General features: G+C 37.4%; 1 protein-coding gene across 2 annotated transcripts in view; it reads right to left on the reverse strand.

Annotated features, from left to right (window-relative positions):
- LOC109934231 (unc-79 homolog, NALCN channel complex subunit) overlaps positions 1 to 22,873 on the reverse strand; it is a 199,097-nt gene that overhangs the window by 153,229 nt on the left and 22,995 nt on the right. For both annotated transcript variants that reach the window (XM_048599752.1, XM_048599751.1), the window contains exons 4-11: positions 20,437 to 20,607; positions 19,145 to 19,237; positions 18,040 to 18,095; positions 17,102 to 17,231; positions 12,963 to 13,027; positions 10,474 to 10,562; positions 9,979 to 10,019; positions 7,599 to 7,627 (exon numbers count right to left, since the gene is read on the reverse strand). In XM_048599752.1, coding sequence (XP_048455709.1) covers positions 7,599 to 7,627; positions 9,979 to 10,019; positions 10,474 to 10,562; positions 12,963 to 13,027; positions 17,102 to 17,231; positions 18,040 to 18,095; positions 19,145 to 19,237; positions 20,437 to 20,607 — 674 coding nt within the window. The remainder of the gene's footprint in view (positions 1 to 7,598; positions 7,628 to 9,978; positions 10,020 to 10,473; positions 10,563 to 12,962; positions 13,028 to 17,101; positions 17,232 to 18,039; positions 18,096 to 19,144; positions 19,238 to 20,436; positions 20,608 to 22,873) is intronic.

A 22,873-nucleotide genomic window follows, 5' to 3' on the forward strand; every position in this document is an offset into this window, starting at 1 on the left:
TCAATGTGTCATATAAAAAAGGCACAATTTTTTATTGCTTCAATTTTTCCTACAATGAGTTTTTTTACAGTAATGGTATTTCTCAATATTTCCTGATGGGGAGGAACGGAAACCAGAAGGGGAATTCATATAGTTCCATTCGCAGGCAACTCCTATTGCTCATTTCCATGATAGCACTGTTTTAAGGTGACACAACAATTTGGTTGGTTGCACTGTCTGTCATGAGGAGAAGGTCTTTTTCAACAAATTGACACCACTGATAGTGAAGGCAACGTTTAGTATGCTTACCTTCATTGGTCAGTGCATTGAGTATAGGAGATGGGAGGTCATGTTGCAGTTGTGCAGGACATTGGTTAAACCACTTTCAGAATACTGAGTGCAATTCTGGTCTCCCTGCTATAAGAAAGATGTTGGGAAACTTGAAAGAGTTCAGAAAAGATTTACAAAGGATGTTGCTAGGGTTAGAGGGTTTGAGCTATAGGGAGAGGCTGAGCAGGCTGGGGCTATCTTCCCTGGAGTGTTGGAGGCTGAGAGGTGACCTTTTAGAGGTTCATAAAATCATGAGGGCCTCAAATAGGGTAAATAGACAAGGTCTTCTCCCCTGGGTGGGTGAGTCAAAAACTAGAGGGCTTCAGTTTAAGGTGAGAGGGGTAAGATTGAAAAGGGACCTAAGGGGCAACTTCTTCACGCAGAGGGTGGTGTGTGTACAGAATGAGCTGCCAGAGGAAGTGGTGAATGCTGGTACAATTACACCATTTAAAAGGCATCTGGATAGGTATATGAATAGGAAACGTGCCAAATTCGGCAAGATTATTTTGGATATCTGGTCAGCATGGATGAGTTGGACCAAAGGGTCTGTTTCCCATGCTGTACATCTCTATGACTCTATGTTGGTTGTAGGGAGCACTGCAAGATAACAGTCCCAGCAAACAATGGATTTTCTAGATTTATAGCTGCCCTTTGAAAGTACACTTGCACCCCTTTTTGGAATTTAAGTTTTACTAGTGTTTTTAAATTTAACCTCACCAAGACTTGAATTGTCTACTGATTCAACTTTAGTTGAGGGAATGAGCAATGAAGGCTATAGGTTGGTTCTAATTCTAGGATCTCTCTTTCTCATGGTGAAGACAATTAAGCTTGCAAGCTGGAAACAAAGCTGACTCCATCACTCACACTAACTTAGAAGCAAAACACAATGGAAAACTGGAAATCAGCAGTTTGTGGATGTGTGGAAAAGTTGGTTAATAAATTATGCATCACAGGAAAACAAATAGCAACATCAATACATATAATGGAATATTTCCTTGTTTTTTGCATCAGTCATGATAATTTATGCAAAAGAAAATGCAATAAAATGATTTTGAAAATAGCAATAGCACATATTAAAAATTTAACAAAAGAATCAATAACCACTATTATATGATTATTTATTCAAATAATTTGTTGATCTTCATTTCAACATTTTAAAGTGATTTAGAGGTGTTATAAACACAAGAAACTTGACTGCAAAAGAGAACAGAAATCTTCATATCGTATCAAGATATGTATTGATAGACAAGATTATAACATCTGATTTGTGGCTATTCAGTATCCTAATACAATGGATATACAAATACCAAAAACATTCAGGAGAATTCTTTGGAGAAAAATTCTGGGATAGACAAACATATCTCATCAGTATTAAATTCCTTTGTCTTAAAGATACAACTGCACTAAATTCATCTTTTTGATGTTGAATAACACAAAGCAGCAACTGAGACAAATTCTGACATTGTGGCTATTAATCACAAATATCTCAGTTTAAAAAGCCTTATTTGGTTCTTTCTTAGATATTATCACAACAATGCTACATGAGAAAACTAGATTTAACATTCAAGTTAATGAGAATGTTCTAACTTGAATTTAAAATTATGCACTCACAGCAAAAGATTAATTAATTTTGTTTATCTTGAGTATTTACTTCAATACCATATTTCAAAAGCTTGTTTGCAAAAATGCCAATGAACTCTTTACTTTTCAAAGAAAGGATTGTAATTTACACTTAAATGTATTTAACAAGTTGACAACAAACAGCAATAGAAAGCTTTTTATAGTTGGAGAATGATTAGTCTAAAATCAAATAGTCATTATATTGCATTTGCAGCATCTATGAAAACTGAAAACACATTTTTGTAGAGCAGGGAATTTTCCTTGATTCCTTCTTCTTTGTCACAAATGATATTTTGTTATCATTTTACCAAATGTAATTAACTTCGCAAATGGATTGTCACTGCTCAATTTCACACAATTTCAATGAATAAGTTATTGTTTCAAAAAAGGGTGTACCATAATGGTGATGTGGTAGAAAATAATTCTATTCAACATAATGTGCATTTATTCTCTATTCAAGTCAATGGTTACTATATTTTTTACAAGCTGGGCATAACTAAGTAATTTTCATTCTGCAAGACAAACTGCATGGTGGATACTGAAAGCAAAATACAGAAACATCAACAAGAAGCATATGAAAAACACAAATTTGACACTTCAACTCAATGAAAAATGCACATCAAAGGCTTAATGCTTGTACAACCAGCCACAGTGTAAGTACACTGATGTTTTTATTAGAAACATGTGACCATGGTTGCAGTCAAGAGTTTCAATGCTTCAAGCATTATACAGGACAGCTATGTTTAAATATCAGACAATTATTGCATTATTTGAGTTGCATTTAATTCTAAAGCCAAGGGCTGAATTATATTAGCATTGCAAATTGGGTAAAAAAACATTTTTTCCTGCAGGATAAACAAAAAATCTATTCTGCCCAACTCTCATTTGTCACTATTTACAAGGGGAGTTAAGAAGAACAACAAAGACTTATTTTCATTGAAGATTCTTTCACTGTAATACAACACCAAAGATATTTTACCAAAATATTATAAAACAAACTATAAACTATGAATGATGTAAGGAAAAATTAGTTTTATTTTGTTTATTCATTCAAAAGAATCACCAGCTAGGCCAGCATTTACTGTCTATACATAACTGCCCCTTATAAAGGGTGGTGGTGAGCTGCCTTCTTCAACTACTACAGTTTGTGGCATGCAGGAACACCTACAATGTTATTAGGAAGGAAGTTCCAAGATATTGCCCCTCTGAAAGTGAAGGAATGACAATATGGTTCTAAGTCAAAATGGTGTGTGATTGGAGCAGTAGTTACTGCTGGTGGTGTTCTTATGCATCTGCTGCCCCTTCCTTTCCAGGTGCTAAAAGTTCTTGGGTTTGGAAGGTGCTGTTGCTGGAACACTGGTGAGTTGTTGCAGTGCATCTTGTAGATGGTACACGCTGCTGCCACTATTCATTACTGATGAATGGGGTACCAAAGAAAAGGGTTGCACTGTCCTGGATGGTGTCAAACTTTGTTTGTGCTGGTGGAGCTGCGCTCACTCAGGCAAGTGGGGAGTATTCCATCACGCCGGACTCATGTCCTGCAAATGGTGCTCAAGCATAGGGGAAACAAGAGGTAAGTTACTCATCACAGAATTCCTGGCATCTGACCCACTCTTGTAGCTATAGTATGCATATGGATGGACCAATTCAGTTTTTGGTCAATGGTAACCCCCAGGATGTTGACAGTGGGAGATTCTGCAACGTTAAACCCATCGAAAGTTAGGGGACGCTGGTTAGATTTTCTCTTATTAGGGATGGTCATTACCTGGTACTTGAAGAGCATGAATGATGACAAAAAGTATGGTCAAAGGTAGGTTTTAAGCAAGGTTTTAAAGGAAGAGAGGTACAGAAGCAGAGAGGTGCCGGGTGTCCCAGGGCCTAGACAACTGAAGGTGCACCAATCAATGGTGGAGTAATTAAAATCAGTGATGTTTAGAAGAACAGAATTAGAGGAGGCTAGAGGAGTAGAAAGCAGGGAAGCCACGAATCAAGTGGCCTCTGATAAACCCACCGTTCAATTGGTAAATATGACTGAGAATTTAATATCAAGATGTTGCTTTATCAGGACCAAGTATAGATCATTTAGCAACAGGGTCTTTGGGGAATAGGACTTTGTGGGGGCCAAGACACAAGCAATAGATCGCTGGTTGACCTCAACTTTAAAGAATGTACTATGTGGGATACCAGTCAGTGCACTGGAATAGTCCAGTACAAAGGTTAAAAAAGGCACAAATGAGGATTTCAGTAACAGATAAGCTGAGACAGGGGTGAAGTCAAGCAATGTTGCAGAGGTGGAAATAAATGGTACTAGTTATAACATCAATGTGCGATCAGAAGTTCATCTTGGAATCAATTGTAACAACAAGACTACAGAAAGACTGGCGTAATGTCAGAAAGACTGGCGTAATGTCAGACTGTTGCCAAGAAGAAGGCTAATGTCAGTAGCTAGGAAACAGATTTGGAGATGGTGGCCAAAACAGGTGGCTTCAAACTTCCCTGTGTTTAATCAGAGGAAATTTGAGTCCATCCAGCACTGGGCGTCAGACAAGCAGTCCGATAACCTAGCAACAGTTGAGGAGCTGAGGGAGGTGCTGGTGAAGTAATGCTGTGTTTTGTCAGTGTACATGTAAAAATTAATGCTGAGCTATCGAACGATATTGCTGAGGAACAACATGTAGTGGGCCAAGGACAGTCCATCAGGGATGCATGAGCAGGAAGAGATACCGTTGCAAGTGATTCTCTGGCAATGAGTAGGCAATTAAGAATGGAACCAGGTGAAAGCAGTCCCATTTGGCCAGACAAAAGTGAAGAATTGGGACCACTTGTGGTGCAGTGGTAGTGTCCTTACCCCTAGACTGGGAAGCCTGGCTTCAAGTCCCACCTGTTCCAGAGATGTGTAATAACATCTCTGAATGAGTTGATTAGGAAAATGGGTTGAATAAAAATTAATCAAAACTGGTGAATCACTTGAGGAGATTGGTGTGATCAACTGTGCCAAAGGTTGCAGACAGACTAAAAGGGAAAGCTTACTTTTGTCACACTAACATAGGCTATAACTTGTGTTTTTGATGAGAGCTGTTTCAGTGCTGTGGCAGGGAAGGACATCTGATTTAATTCAAACATGGAGTTCCAGTCAAGATGGAAATGGATTTGGGAGGCAGGTACATGGCTTTGGAGACTGAATGGTAATTTTGAAGAATGGCGAGGTCAAGAGTTATTTTTTGACGAATAGCATGATGACAATACACTTAAAGAATAGAGGTACAACGCCTGAAGAAACAGAACCATTTACAATATCAGAATCAGGAGGGTAGGCCTTAAGGTTAAATGTGAGTTAAATGGGTATGGATTGAGGGAGATTCATGGAAAAATGAGAGCTTGGAATTGGCATGAGAGGAGAGAAACTGTAGAAAGAGTAAGTGCAGGCCTGGAGCATTGTGTGCATTACAGGATCTTTGGCCCAGTATGCTGATGGAAAGGAGAGATGCAGCAAAGTCAGCTGATCGGATTGCCTTGATCTTGGTGAGCAGCTGATATGTATTGCTGAGGTGAAGGTGGGGGGAGTCAGAGGAGAGGAATTTTAAAAAAACAATATACAGTAAATGAAAAGCAGCGGTTACCTTTGCATTCCAGGATAATCCTGGAACATTGAGCACTTCTAGCAGATGACAGCAGGACCCAATTGTGGTCTAGCCAAATCTGGCAGTTAATGGCTAAATCTATTGTTTGGCACATTCTGTACCCTGTGAACTTAAGGGAGTAGAGATGAGGGCTGCACCAGGGGAACAGCAAGGGTGAGTAAGAGTAATAGCTTTAACTGGAGCGATGACATCAAAGGAAGGTAAGTATGCAAATCAGTAGTTATAGAAATGTTGTGGTGAACGGAGCACCAGAGACCAGACATTTGAAAATGCAGTGAATTAGAATATCAGTTTATTTTTCCAGGGACAGCTTCAGAAGGAGATAGGATTAAAGTGTGGAATGGGGATGCAGGTACTGAATGATTTGAGAGATGCCTTATTGGAATTGATAAAGTGGTACTATCAAGACTATATGAAATGACAACGCCTAACCTATGGCCATGAATGTGGTTTAGGGAGATTACATGGAGAGAACTTTAAAAACATAAGCAGGTGGGATAGTCACAGTGGAATTAACATGAAAAAAATCACCTAGGATGAGAAATTATTTAGTGCAAAAGCTGGGGAGGAAAGCAGTATGGAAATATTTTAATCACACTTGGGAGTACAACAAAGAATAAGGAATTTAAAGAGATGTGAAATGTGTTGAATAAAGTGAGACATGCAAAGGATAAGAAAGTGATAGAGTAGCTGGAGGAAATCAGGCCAAAGTTGTGACCCGAGATCTGATGACCACCTCTACAGTACCGCTGCGACAAGGTAAAAGATGAAAGATGTAGCCAGGTGGGGTAGATGTCATCACCCTACAAGCTGGTTTCTGCCAAGGTCATGGTGTCAGTACAATCACCATAATAAGCTCATTAATGACAAAGGCCTTGTTACAAGTCACCGCACTTTCTGGATGGTAATTTGTAGAGGGCTGGTAAGAGAAGATGATCTGCTGGCTGAATCCACAAGGTCAGCATTGTGAAAGGCAAGTTGAACAGGATGAAAATTGACACGATGACCCCCTTCTGGGCTGACTGTCAAGAAAGTATGGAGCAATTTGTGTTTTTGCTCGTAATGAGCCAATGCCAAGTACTTCAAACCTCATTGGAGAATGCTAAGTCAGGCAGAGAAGAAAGCTCTAGGCTTAACCAATGGAGAACTGAGCTTGCAGCAACAAAAGAGCAGGAAGTCAAGGAATAATATAATAGAGGGAATTGGGAAGGCACCGAGTACCTGAGAATGGAGAAGTGAAAGGAAGCATGACAGTACAACAGAATCTAGGGACAGCAATAAGAAGGTAAGTTAAAAAGAAAAAAAATTGTGGAAATAGGACAATGGGATCATGAATTACCATGCCTTCTCTTTTGTATCACAGTACTCTTTAAGTGAGATATCAACCATTCTCAAGATAAATTATGGAGGAGAGAAATATTTGCAACTAAAAAACAAATTTTGATGAGGACTTAATTTGAACGAGCTCTAATAGTTTTGTTACCTTGGGATGTCATAACTTTATTTTTAAATCTTACACCTCTACATTCCATTTTTGAGGAAGAAATACACATGATTTTGTGAAGTACTGCATGAGCTCTTTCTGCCATATCGATTCTTTAAAATTCTGCACAGTTGTGTCAAATACATTTAATCAGAGCTATTAATATTGATTAACTGATAATACTGATACACCTGCATGAAATATAACTTGCTTTTTGCTTTATAAAATAGTAGGTTAGTGTCTTGGAACACTGGCAGCTTTGGACTGAATTTGCAATAAAATTCAGCCCTATGTTCTCTTGTACTCCTTTAACTGATAAATATTGAGTCTCTTTTCTAAACAATAGGGTTTGAGGTTTCAAATTTAATTGCCTGAAACACTGACAAATTCACGAAAGCGTGTTGCAGCACAAGTACAGTATGCAGCCTGATGATCAAACATAAACTACTGCACGATGGGATGACCTGGCAGAAGTGCATCAATAAACCACAAGATGAAAAGCACAACCACTGGAAACTTTCCACTAGATTACAAACTGGTCTTACCTTCTTCTGACAAATAGCAGAAATCTCAGCTGTAAAGGTGAACATATACAAGCAAATCAAAATGAAAAAGCACTTTGTAATCACTGCTGGGACTGGTCACCACAAAACTTATGCTTGCTGCAAATAAATATATCAATGGCAATATTTTCAATATTTCAATGAAGAAAGTAGAAGTAAGGACACAGCTGGTATAAAACAACAGCAAGACTACTTAATGCTGATTGACAATGGGACTTATTTAAACATCTGAACATTGTGCAGTGAGAAACGGAAATGGCCTAAGGTGTTCATATTGTCAGTCTGCACCACAATTGCACTGCATGTCGCATTAGTTCGGACACTACAGTTATTCACCTGAAATTGTCATTGAGCCCAATTCTGGTACAGATCAAGAGTCAAACACCACCTTCGAAAACTTTGTTTACTGGCTACGGCATTTGCAGTGCATACGGAGATCAGTTTTCTCAGATGTACATCAGCTAAACCAGTGGTTCTTGAAGGGACAACTACCATCTATTATTCAGATGGTAAGGTTTAACACTTACTAACCTAACTGCATGTCATCAAAACTGCAAGTCATTGACAATCACGGTCCACTTGGTGCCTGATTTGCCTCAGCTGGTAAATATTCATTTACTATTGTATTGCTGCCATTCTTCATTAAACAAAAGCAGCAGATGTGCTGTGGGTCATCCAATTCGTAAGCTAACATGTTTCCCTGATCTCAAAATGACTCTTTTACGAAGATTTGATTTTCATAATTTAGCATGTCTTAAAGAACTTCAGGACAGTGTTTTCGCCAATGCCCATTAAATGTCACATCAAAAATAAGACGATGGTGCCAACACAACTCATCCTTTTTCTCCTCTTTTAAGTTATGTGCCTAGAACTGTATAGTTCATGAGTTACAAACCGATCCATGCCACCGGTTATTTCTCTGCAACTGCTTTTACAGCTTCGAGAATCACTTATCAAACTACTGTTGCCATCTGTGGTTGATTCTTTCTAATACTTCAAAGCAAAGCGAAACAAAATTGGTTTTGACGCAACATCAGTTTATAGCTTTCTTTAATCACAAAAATGCACAAGAAAACCCATCCAATCAAGAAAAATCTATACTAAACTACTGGGTAAAACATATTACAAAAAAAATTACAAAAAAGCAAATTCTATTGTAATCTGCCAATGAATAAGTAACAAAACAAAAGTTTACTATCCAATCAATATTACATCAACAGCCTGTATGCAATTCCACATTTCTATCAATTTCCTGGTTGATGACAAAAGAAAACCTAGTAAACACAATTTTCATCATAAACTGCTTACATGTTTGTATACAAGGCTTTCTTTCACCTTTCTGCTGATAAACCACACAGTTTGTAATGCCTCTGTCTACAGTTCCTCTTTGCACATAATGAAAACATTATTTTAAAATTAAACACCGCTAAATAAAATTTCTGAGCCATAACCAGCTTGACAAAACATTAAATCGAAATGAATGATCATTATTAATTTCCCCATGCCACATCAGACAGGAATGGGTGGAGAGGTAACTCTTTGAAAATTTTGCACAGTGCTTACAACCTTGTTTCTGCCAAGGTCTGGGTGACCACCATTTTGATGAGGCCTTGAATGAGGGTCAAGGGAATTTTGAAGGATCAATGGGTGGCACATGTACTTGGCATGGAATACATTATCATGCCAACACTAAAGGAACAGCTACAGACCCTTCAAAACAACTGAACAATTTTTGTACAGCCAGATACTCCAGTTGTCTGTTCATCTTTGGCTCATCTCTTGGGCTACCTCCTCTCCCATCTCATCTAACTAATTTACATTTGGTTCAGTTCCGCATTGAATCACCAGATTTCTTGTCCCTGTCAATCAACAGCTGTTCCAAAAGTGCAAATAACTCCCTGACAGCATGGTAATGAAGCCAGAGTATGGAAATAATTCAGAATCTTAGCACCACTATAAAATCTCCACATCAATGTAACATGCTGTTACATGTTTTTAAGTCAATCTGTTTATCTGTGAAAAACCGGAAATATATTTTGTGCAAGAAATATACAGTTAATAAGACTGTAGAACAAGTTTGCTAATTTAGTAAACGAAGCTTCACAAATTGGTATTAGGAAATGATTGTGCTTCCTAGAATAGCTGCTGGTTACGAACACATCGCTAAATCAGAAAATGTTTTTTCTACATATTTCTGTCTTTAAAAAAAGTTTCCTCGTATATTTTCTTTCTCACTAATCTATAATACAACAGTTTGTTATAAAATAATATGCACAAAAATAGTCACATTTCATCTGCAAATTGGTGCTGATCAATAACATCTTACTGGACAGCTAACGAGGATTTTTAATCCAAAACCCACCTTGTGGCAGCAGAACATCAATTAACCATTCAGACTGGATTCTGTAAAAAGAAAAATGAAAGATTAAAATAAGAATAGAAACACCTGGAAATAAACGGTAAATTTACAGTATCCAAAAATACAGAGGCAGATTCACATATGTGTGAAAATCTTTCTTCCAAACTGAAAAGGAAGGCATACTGATATACATATTCAACTAACATGATAAAAAATGAAATTGACAACAGTTATTACTCTATTCAAAGAATGGAGAGGACAATAAAGTTTCATATAAAGACTGCTGCCTTGTGGTGAGAGATAGTAGGAACTGCAGATGCTGGAGAATCCGAGACTACAAGGTGCAGAGCTGAATGAACACAGCAGGCCAAGCAGCATCATAGGAGCAGAAAGGCTGACGTTTCGGGCCTAGACCGTTCATCAGAAATGATTTGGCAATATGTATCATAATAGAGTTTTAGTGATGTAACTAGCATTAATTAAATAAATGGTACTCACCCTGCAATCTTTTGACTGCATTCTTCACACAGATATAACGGAGGTGGTTTTTCACCTAATGCCACAGAAATGGATGGATCTATGCACATCTTTAAAAGAGAAATTTTAAAAACCTATAGTTTAGTTCATCACATCAAGCAAAATGTTCAACAGAACTCAAATCATAACTGAAATTTGCTTCTTTAATGAAAAACAGTAGCTAGCAACAGGAATCAATTTCAGGAAAAACAGCCAAATACTCACAGCCTCAATCAAAATTTTCACAAATCGCAAAATACTAATGATACAGCAGGAAGCCTTTTGCTCCATCCTATCTATACTGACTCTCCAAATGAGCATCATGGCTTTATGCCATTCTTTGTTCTGGCCTTTCTCATTCATGACCTCAACCCTCCCTTACTTCATATCCTTATTCAGTACCATAACTGTTTCAAAGTTCTGCCTTCCTCCAATTCTGACATCTTGCGCACCCTGATTTCCTGCACTCTACTACTGGTGACTATGCCATTAGCTCCTAGGCCCCAAACGCAGCAATATATGCCCTAAATGTCTCTACTTCTGTTTCCTCTTTTAAAATACCCTTTAAAACCTACCTCTTTACCAAGCTTTAGCCTCTTATCACAACATTTCCTCACGTGATGCTGTGTTGAATCTTTTCTGATAACACTCATGTGAACGGTCATGTGACATTAAAGGAATTATATAAAGGAGACTGATTATTGCTTTGCTGCTAGTTGAAGGATCTTGATAGCAAAACAAGCAGCATTGATTAGCTGAACAGTTCAGATAGGTTTTAGTTTATCTACACCTTCAAATAGAAAGGACTGGTACAAATCCAAAATTGCAAAAGGTTCCAATACCAATGTCTCTTACCTCTGTTAACAAGCCAAAAACAGTAGTAGTTTAAATGGTAGAGTAATAGGACAAAAGTGTAAGAATTTACAGAATTGGAGTGTGTTTTAGGGCAATTCTAAGACTGATTTCTTGATGCACAGTGAAGTACAGGGGAGATTTATGTTTTTGACTCATATTTGATGAAAACTACTTTAAGGTTGGATAATATCAGATAATGGGTTGACATGGACAAGATGGCCAAATGGCCCCCTTTTGAGTTTAACATTTCCATGGTTATAATGTCATTGCTAATCCTTCATCATTGTTGTACTAATTTTATATGCAATTGTTGAGCATGCAAAACCAAAAAAGACAAATTAAATAGAATAGTATAATTTGACTGAAATGCATTTCCAAACATATTAAAGAAGGAGGAATGCCCAGAAAGAGAAATTTTAGTGGCTTTTATTTAAAGTCAAACACTGAAAGAACATTTTGAGTCTTCTTCCTCTGAAATGGAAAGTTGCAGTTTTAAACTTTCATTATGGCCTCTCCAGTTGCCAATTATTTTATTGAATATATACTGAAATTACTCCACCAGGGTTTCTGTCTCGTTTAAGATGGAAAAAGCCTTTGAAAATAATTTCAAATCAATACAAAGTTTCATCAATTGCATATTGTTGTCTACATGCTGGTTTAAAGGAGACCGATTTTACTAAACTATCATTCATTTGACATAGTTAAATAGATTATCATATAAAATATTTATGAAAGAGTGCTTCCTCACAGTCTCCAAGCTAACCCACTTCCCTTTCTAGAATCAGACCAAATACTACCATGGGCGGCACGTAGTTCAGTGATTAGCACTGCTCCCTCACAGCACTAGGGACCCAGGTTTGATTCCACCCTCAGGTGACTGTCTGTGTGGAGTTTGCACATTCTCCCTGTGTCTGCGTGAGTTTCCTCCGGCTGCTCCGGTTTCCTCCCACAGTCCAAAGATGTGCAGGCTAGGTGGATTGGCCATGCTAAATTGCCCATAGTGTAGATTAGGTGGGTTATAGGGGAATGGGTCTGGGTGGGATGCTCTGAGGGTCGGCGCGGACTTGTTGGGCTGAAGGGTCTGTTTCCACACTATAGGGATTCTAATGTTACTACCAGAACCAGATCCACAATCCTCCCACCAATGTGACTGACCATTACCAAATACACTCTCCCCACAATCATCAATGCCCTGACACCCCCATCTCTGCCCGCAATAATTTTCCAACCATCAGTGATCTCTGCTGACTCTTCAAGTTAATCTCATGTCACTTGCAATCTCTCAGCAACAGGAAGCTTAACTTCTCCTGTGCAATGGCCTACGTTGTAGTGTTTCCCCACAACAGAATGGGTCCTAACAATCTCTTTCCAATCTACATCCCTTTACTGTGAGCCCTCAAGCTCTGTAACAGTCTGGGGAAAATGTTCATTATGAATGAAAATCAGGCAGGTTCTTCACAGAGGATGCATGCCGCTTCACTGCATTATTACCAAGATATGAAAGATAATGAAAATTGGATGTGCTCCTTAAAGAGCTCGCATTTTACTCTGAGAAATGGCCACCCCAATTAAGATAACAATAGTATATCCCTAACAGACAAAGATTTTCAAAATACCTTCACAGCAGGTTTGTTGATTGCATTCTGGCATTCAATATGCTGACAGTGAATTGGATTCCATGCTGAAGGAAAGTGAAAACCATGAGATGCAAATACACAAAATGAATAATTGTGATTGACATGTAATTTGTTGCTTTCGTGATAAATGATGAAATATTCATAACTGATATGAAGTCAAACTGTGCTTTTTACAAAAATAGACATTTCTTGTATTCATTTACTGCAATTCAAGTAATTATGGTAATCTCAATTTTAAAACAGACTTTGGCCAGCTGAGTTTCTAGGTACTTTTATACAATTTCCTTAGTTCTGTGCATGATAAGTTCATAGTGTCAACTCAAACACATTAATTTAAATAGAATCTTAATGAATCTAGCAACCAATCACTGCACTTCACGCAAAAAATCATGGAACCTTAAACTCAAATTACATTCAGTGCAATCTAATTTCCACGACCTTTTGAGCTACTTTACACAACGTCAAAGTACTTGTCAAACCTGCCCAGAAGTTAGCCATGCCCCCAGGGTGAATTGGAAGGTTCCATTATTTCACATTTGTGGATTTTTAAAAGGTCTCTGAAAATTAAATTCAGTCTTTTGAACACAAATAACTAATTGGCATAATGTAAATGGTTTTGATTTTTTTCTAAATTTACTGATAAAACTGACCTTCACAAGTTTTAAAATTAGTTAAGCTCAACATAAGGTCAACATTAAAGTCTCAAGTCAAATGTGGGCAAAAGAAATGTCCTAATAATTGTCATCTACTATCCCTCTTCGACTAATGAAACCCCATGTTGAGCATTATTTGGGAGAAGCACCATGGGCAGCAAGGGCATAGAATGTGTTCTTGTGAAGGATTGGGGAGTCCATCACCATTATTTGTTTGGCAGCATCATTTCTAATGAAATAAAAGCAAAGTACTGTGGATGCTACAGATCTGAAACAAAAACAGAAAGTGCAGAACTCAGCAGGTCTGCCGGCATAAGTGGAGAGAAACAGTTAACATTTCAAGAAAGAATTATACTGGACTAAAAACATTAACTCTGTTTCTTTCTCCACAGATACTTGGCCCTGACCTAAATAATCAACTTGTTGCAAGTACATGACACGTTGGTATATCAATACAGTTGTTATGGAGACAATGTCTCAGCTTCACACTGACAGCATCCCTACTGTGTATGTGGCAGGACGACAATACTAAATGAGACAGATTCCAAAAGCAACTCAAAAATGGGTACAGATGAGGCATCATGGCCTCAGCAGCTGCATTGTATTCTCTAACCATCTGTACACCATGGCTCAGTACATTCCTTACCCCACTATTAATTACCAAGTAAGAGGATCAACCCTAGTCCAATGTGAACTGCAAAAAGGCAGTCCAAGAGTAGGATCATGTAGATGCAAAGAAGCTACAAAACATGACTTTTTTTTTTCATTCATTCAAAGGATGAGGGCATTGTTGGCTAGGACAGTATGTATCACCCATCCCTAAATTCCCCAGAGGGCAGTTACGTGTCAAACAGATTAATGTGGTCTGGAGTCATGTAGGCCAGACCAAGTAAGGATGGCAGATTTCTTCCCTAAAGGACATGAGTGAACCTGCTAGGTTTTTCCAACAATTGACAATGAATTCATGATCATCATCAGAGTCTTAATTCCAAATTGATTAGTCTTCGGATTAACAGTCCAGTGATAATACCACTAAGTCTTTGCCTCCCCGCTAAACACTGCTGAACAATGGAACATACAACCAAACTGGGGAAGAAGCAGACTAGGACACAACCAACTAATCACAGCCATGCTCTGCAGTCCTGCCATATCCAGTTGTGAATGGTAGTAGATAATTAATATAACTAATAGGAGGAAAAGATTCCATGAGTATCCCCTTTGTCAATAGCAGCGAAGCTGAGCATGTGTGCAAAAGACAAGGCTTAAGCATTTGCAACCATCTTCAGTCAGAAGTGCGAACTGAATAATCCATTTCAGCTTCTTCCCAAGTATTCACCATCTCCAAGTTTATTCATTCCACATAATCTCAGTGAGTGACAGAGCATACTGGATACTGTAATGGCCACAGTATTTGACAAGATTCAAAGAGCAGTGCTGAAAAATTGTGTTCCAGAACAAACCGCTCCTCTAGCCAAGTTTCAACACTGGCATCTGGTTAACAATTTGAAAAATTTCCCAGTTATATTTTGTCCAGAAAAAACAGTGAAATTCAATTCAGTCATTTGCCATCCCATCTATTTTCAATCATTAGTAAATTAATAGATGAATGTCTTCAGCAGTAAAATCAAAAGGGACTTAACATTAACGTGCTCACTTATTCCCAGCTTGGATCTGTCACACAATCAAAGAACTGTTACAGTGTAGAAGGCGGCCATTCAGCCCATTGTATCTGCACTGGCACTCTGAGCCTTTTGGCTTAGTGTCACTGTCCTGCCTTTTCCCCATAGCCTTGCATGGTGTTTCTATTTAAATAATCATCTAAAGCCCTCCTGAATGACACAACTGAACCTGCCTCCATCATACTTCCATGCAGTAAATTTCACACTAAACGAGACAGATTCAGATCCAGACCTTAACTCCAGTGAGTATGAAAAAAATTCTCATCTCACATTTGCTTCTTTTGCAAAACACATTAAATCTATTCTATGGTTCTCGATCCTCCTAGCAGCAAGAACAAAATATCTCAATCTACTTCACCCAGACCCCTCATGATGTTGAAAACTTCTTCTGATCTCTTCAAGGAATACAGTCCCAACCTCTCCAATCCATCCTCACAAGGGAAGTTTCCAATTCCTGGAACCATTCTTGTAAACCTCTTCTGCACTCTCACAATATATCCACACCTTTCTTTAAAAACAGTAGTGGTCAGAACTATAAACAACACAGCTGACGTCTAACTAGTGTCCTACATAGGTTCAACATAAACACTTACTCTTGTACTCTATGCCCCTATTAACGAAGCCTAAAATACTACAACCTTTACTAACAATTCTTTCTTCCTGTCCTACCAACTTGAACAACTTATGACCACGTACACTCAGGTCTCTCTGCTCCTGCACGAACTTTGAAATAGTACCCCTTAATTTATACTGTTTTTCCACCTTCATTGTACAAAAATGTAACACTTTTGACAGTAGAAATTCAGGCGTCTTAAGCATGTGGCCAACCTAGCACAATTGGTTTTAAACAATCATGGCTTCAGTGCTGGTGCTAATTGGCTCCTTCAAGAACAATGATGTTAGGATGCCTGTACTCCCAGCTGATGCTAAGAATCTATCTCAAACAACATTGATGGCATTTCTCAAGGGCCTTGAGTGGCATCTGAACATTGTCTGCATTTTGGAGTCATATAGAAGGATGACTGCCTTATACTCAAGAATCTTGGTATTAGGGCACGGATGTCAAGGTCATTAAAGAATCTCATCCTCAGGTTTCTGAAGTCAATGCTCATGGGTAGAATGCAATGGTGAACCTCCACATCGATGTAAGCCTTAGACGAGAGGTGGCTTCACAGGCATATAGGAACACTACCACTTTCAAGTTTCCCTCCAAGTAACACAAGCCTAACTTGACACACATCACTATTCCTTCACTGTAGCTGGGTTAAAATCTTGAAATTCCCTCCCAAACAATAGTGGGAATGTACCTGTACCCCATCAACTGTAACAGATCAAGATTGCAGCTTACCACCACAGCAACAATTATAAATAGGCGACAAATGCTGGGCTTTTCATCAATACCCAGTTCCCATAGATGAATTTCAAAATGTAAATGTTTATCCTTAAACACAATAAAATTAAATTACACAAACATAAGAGAAAACAATTCCTGTCAATCATCTTCCATGAACCATTACTGGTTCAAGCTTATAATTACAATGTGAAATGATGGCATACTTCATACTGCGATGGCAATTATACTTAGCTGTGTACAGAAATACCAAGGTTGCTGTGGTAGAGTTCAATCAAAGCAACAGTCAGCAGCCCTTCTAAACTGTTGTTCCCTCCAGTTATGAGTCATCCAAAATGAATAAAATAATTTTGAAGCAGCAAAAGCAAATTGTATTTAGTAAATAGAGTGCATTGAATTAATTTTAAATATGTATTTTATTTAAAAATGTCATACCTGTGTACTGAAGCCCTCTGTATTCACAGATAGCACCCGGTGGTTTTAAATTAGGCCAGTAGTGGAAAAGCATTTGAACAGCTGGAGGCTTAACTTGAGAGGGGCCATATGCAATCACATACAACAAATCCTAAAGCAGCACAGAAAAACACTTTTACATTTTGCAAAACTTTGGTACATGCATATCTTTACCAGCATTACCATTAATGTACACTATATCCATATAATGCACTAATTATTTCCATTACAGTTGTATTAGCACCAGCATTTTAAAACATTAGCTCCAATTAGACTGATGACTGAAATGTTGAGTATAATAACTGGTTAGTTACTAACATGTAAACAATCAAGTTAATTTTTGAGTAGTATCCAGTCAAGCTGAATGTAGTTCAAGATCTCCTGTGGCAATAAATAATTTATCAGCTACTTCTTTGCACATACACATATTTTTGTTGCGTTCATGACGCAAAACAGTTGCCACCACCTCAAAAGTTATTTATATTATCTTTGTTTTGCCACTGTTTCAGTTTCTCCTAAATGTACTGTGTCACCCAGTGACACACATTTCAGAATATATGCCAACTGCCCACGCTTCATTTCAGAGCCTTAAGTGTGAGTCAAGGTCTAGGGATGGACTATGGTTCAACTTACTTTAGTAAGCACTAATCATGAAACTAATTTAATTCAAAATCCCAAACAATGGTCACATAACCTTACTAGTTTGCAGATAATTAATTAAGATAGGAAGCTATAGCTTCCTCCAAAAACATAATTTCTGCTGATGCACAACAGAAACATCCCAGATAAAGACAGTTGAAAATAGAAAAGTTTATTGTTTGGATTGATGAATGCAGTTTCTCAGGCAGTTAAACAACTTAAGATAGATTACAATAAATAACAGAACAATTATTATGACAGATGTTCTAATATTCACTTACTTTCCAGACTTCTTGCTTGTACTTCATAAGGCTTTCCAAAAGCTGGCAATGGTACACTATGCAAAACAGTTTCGAAGAAGCATTTATTGATATCATCATTTCATGATTGTAGTAATAATTTCATTAAAATTAGAGATAATAAAACTTAGCATGATTTTTGCATCTTCAAAACACTGAAATTAATTTTAAATATGAAAACGTTAATTATAACTACTTAATGCAGTATTATTTACAAAAGTTTCTTTTTTAAGTAATACTTATTTTATTGAACTACTGTACCCTTTTTCACAATTAGGACAAATCAAATGTTGACTACTTTAAATTATGTCAAAAGGTTTATGTATATTCATGCATTTTATGCATGCTTGTATTGAAATTATTTCATGAGTATTTAAAATATGGTGCTTGTGAATAGGCTATAGGCTCCTAAAATGTGGTAGACCAGTGCTAAGAAATACATTAAAATATAATCTCACACTGAAGTTAAGAGAAACTGAAGACAACTTTAGGAATGTCATGAATGAGCTTAGCAAATAAAAGAACCCATCATGTACTTGACACAAATAAAAGATTAGATAACTATTCTCAACTCGAGGAGAAGCAACTCAACAATACTGCAAACAAAATTGGAAGTCATAAATATAAGATAATCACCAATAAATCCGAAATAAAATTCAGGAAAAACCTATTCATTCAGAGAGTGCTTTAAAGTGTGAAACTGACGGCAACATGAAGTAGTTGTGCCATTTAAAGGGAAACAATGTAAATTCATGAGGGCAAAAGGAATAGGAGATGGTGACTGGGTCAGATAAATTAATCATTGATTAATATTGATTTTATATATGTATATCTTTTGACACTAACCTTTTAACATTGAATAGTAAATTTAACTTTCAAACTGTTCCAACTACAATGTACAATTTAAGATGATGCAGTTCATGTTCGCTGTTAATATTTAATTAGATCAATAAATAACAGTAGAGAAATTCCCAAAGGTCAAAATTTATCTCCAAATATACTTTAGCGACAATATTAATGCAACTTTCAATCAATAGAATTGTTCTGATATTCATCCAAAAACATTTATCCATTGTTTTGCACCTACCTGGATTTGTGGTATACTGCATAGCAATCATCAGCATTGAAGATGCAGAATAATTCACATAAGGTGGAACACCTTCTCGCTTAGATGATCCCACTAGAGAGAATATTTGGTAAATATCAAACTTCCAACTGAAAAATGAACTACAATATCTATATTTGTTTATAAAAGTTGTGTCATGATTGTTCAGTCTTATTCTCCAGCCCTAGATCTCAGCGTCTCCACACCTTCTAACTCTGGTCCACTATATTTCTGTTTGCTCTTGGCCTCAGTGCGTGTGTTATCATGCAATCCCTCCAATCCCTCCTTAGTTCCAGTCTCTGCATTCCCTCCTTGTCTGGAAGTAGCTTTCCTCTTTTAAGGCAGGGCTGACATGTACACAAATTCTGGAAAGGTGGAATGCAGCAACCTGTTTCACTTCAGCTTCATCTCCTCAATGAGAGTGTATCAAAACAAAGCTTTGTCGCAACTTTCAGTGGACAACTCTGCCACCACATCAGGTGAATCAGGGGGATTTTTATGAGTTCAAATAAACTATGGATATGCAACACATTGGAGGAAAGTGGAGTAATTAATCCAAACAGCAGGAAATGCATCAATTATGTTGTAAAATATTGTGGATATTTGCTCCAGGAGCTCAAGAACAGCCTACAAGACAGCTTCAAAAACTTTTCAGAAAAGATAAACTGTTATGGTTTAATTATGTCTATACGATCTTAAGTGCAGATAGGATGATGTGACGGCAGCATGATGACTAAGTGTTGCACATTTAGGATTTTAAATTGAATTTAATTGGAAGAAATTAACAATAGCTGCTCCCAGACTAGCTGTAAAGGAATCATTGTCCATAAACATTTCTCTACCATTGCCTTTTTCTTTAGTTCAAGTCTCATTTTTCTTATTCTATCTCAGACATACATTTCTGCCACTCCCTCTCAATCCATCTTGTTCCCTGTTCTCTCTCAGCTCAAGCCTGGCCTCCTGTTCCCATCCAAAAGCAAACGATACAGGAAATTAACTAGTTAGATTAAAAAGCATCAGGAAAATACATCAGAAGTGTACTAAAATGCCATTCATAAAACTGAAACAGAATACAATAAGAAAAAAATTGATAAACGTTAACACGCTCCAACTGCAGCAGGCTCTCTTTCCACTTATGCCACTAACACAAAGAAAAAAATAGCAAAGTGTTAACAATGAGAAAACCACACTGATTACATGGAAACAGAGGAAGAAAAAGAGAGATAGTGTAACGTTGTAAATGCGTGTTTCTAAGGCACTGACAAAAAACTTACATATTGCCATTGGGAGGAAAGATGTGCTCAGATATTCAATGATATCCTTGTGAAGAAATGGAGGAAATGTTGCTAAAGTGGAAATCATGGTATAAGGTAGAGTACTCAAAATGTCGTCACTGAGGAATGGTAGCAAGCATGTTGTTGTATAAAATATGGATTGTCCCAAGTCTGTTTAAAAGAAGAAAAAACAAAGTTAAATACAAAACAATCCTAGTAAACTCTGCAGTTTGCCTGAAAAAAGATCACACGTTTGGATCAAGGTTCTAAGATTAACTTGTGATATACATTAGTATCTTAGTCCATTTAACCCCTCATGTCTTGCTATTCCAATTCTCATTTCTAATTCTAAATATTTCACAATTCAAAATGTGATCCTCTAGAACAGGCTATTAATGTCTTTATAATGACTTGCAGTTATGACTGTCAAAAACTGTATGACGCATAAATAAATAGTTAACTGCAATTTATTTGTATTTGAGTCATGGAACTTTTATTTGATCAGGAATTCCATGTGATTCATTAAATTAATGGATTTGGTATACTGCAATATTTGGGTCATGTGCAAATTCACTATGTGAAGCAATGCCTCACATTTTGCTGTAAAAATACTGGTGAGGCTGACAGCATTTTCCATTATTTATGCAAAAATCAAACAGCAAGCAATGATATAAATTTGGAAGTTCCTGTCCAAGTTATGTTGTTCTTCATCATCTCAACATCCAGGTCCACGTACAAATCTCTTGAACAACATGATGGTATGTAGTGACAATATAAATTCAAAGACCACAGAAATTTTGGGCCTATTCATTCCATCCTATCTTTATAACTGAATCTTTAACACAACAATAAGGCTTAATTGCTGCCAAATAACTTTCACGGTATGGAAAATTATTTAAAAATGTTGAATTTCTATTTTTATTATATCTCTTTTACTTCTATTTCTTGTAATTGAATCACTTTAATTTGCTCTCCGTACCTGATTTTACACTGAATTAATTATTTTAACAGATTCCTGCTAATTCAGAATCTACACTCCTATCAATTATTTTTAATCTTATTTATTAAGAGGATGTACAGTTGCTTATCCTGTTCACACAGATCCCAGTTGTCCCATGGACAGCAACACACAATGCAAAACCCTATAGGAAGTCTATGAGCCAGTTTAATGAACAGCAGCTCTTATAGCAAAATCTGGTATGTGGTTTCAGTAACATAAATCATATAATAGTTGTAGCACAGAAGAAGGTCATTCAGCCCATTGTGCAGTGTAAGTTCTCTCCAAAAGTAACTCAGCTAGTCCCAGACCCCTGCTCTTTCCCCACAACACTGAAAGTTTCTCTCTTCAGATACATTTGAATTCCACGCTGAAAGACATCATTGTAGCGGTCTCCACCACACTCTCAGGCAATGCATTACTGCTACTAAGCGCTCACTGTGTGAAATTTTTTTTTGTCATTTTTGGTTCTTTTGACAATCACCTTACATCAATGTCCCCTAGTTCTCAAATGTTCTAGCGATGGGAACAGTAACAATTTCTCCATATCTATTCTCTCCAGATCGCTCATGATTTTGAACAATTCTATAAAATCTCCTCTCAACCACCTCTTCTCTGTGCTTGCTTCTTGTTATTTCTGAAAGCAGAAAACATCCATCTATCTTTGCTCCTATATTATGAGAAGAATCCTAAGCAATGCAAATACTTTGGACAAACTATTATTAGTTTATCATGAGCATTTAAATATAACATAGAGTCATAGAGCTGTATAGCATAGAAACAGATCTTTTGGTCCAACTCGTCCATGCCAACCAGATATCCCAAATTAATCTACTTCTATTTGCCAACATTTGGCCCATATCCCTCTAAACACCTCCTATTCCTGTACCATACAGATGACTTTTAAGTGTTGTAATTGTACCAGCCTCTACCACCTCCTCTGGCAGCTCATTCCACACACACACACCAGCCTCTGTGTGAAAAAGTTGCCCTTTAGGTCCCTTTTCAATCTGTGCTGTCTAGTTTTGGACTCTGCTACCCTGGGGAAAAGATGTTGGCTATTCACTCTATCTATGCCCCTCATGATTTTATAAACTTATACAAGGTCACCTCTCAGCCTCCGATGCTCCAGGGAAAACAACGCCAGTCTGATCAGCCTCTCCCTATATGCTCAAACCCTCCAACCCTGACAACATCCTTGTAAATCTTTTCTGAACCCCTTCAAGTTTCACAACATCCTTCCTATAACAGGGAGACCAGAATTGCATGCAGTATTCCAATAGTAGCCTAACCAACGTCCTGTACAGCCACAACATGACCTCCCAACTCCTATTCTCAATGTGCTGACCAATAAAGGCAAGTATACCAAATGCCTTCTTCACTATCCTATCTACCTGGTTCTCCACTTATCAACGAACTATGAACCTGCACTCCAAGCTC

Source organism: Rhincodon typus, chromosome 8 (genome assembly GCF_021869965.1).
Source record: "Rhincodon typus isolate 14 chromosome 8, sRhiTyp1.1, whole genome shotgun sequence".
NCBI lineage: Eukaryota > Metazoa > Chordata > Chondrichthyes > Orectolobiformes > Rhincodontidae > Rhincodon > Rhincodon typus.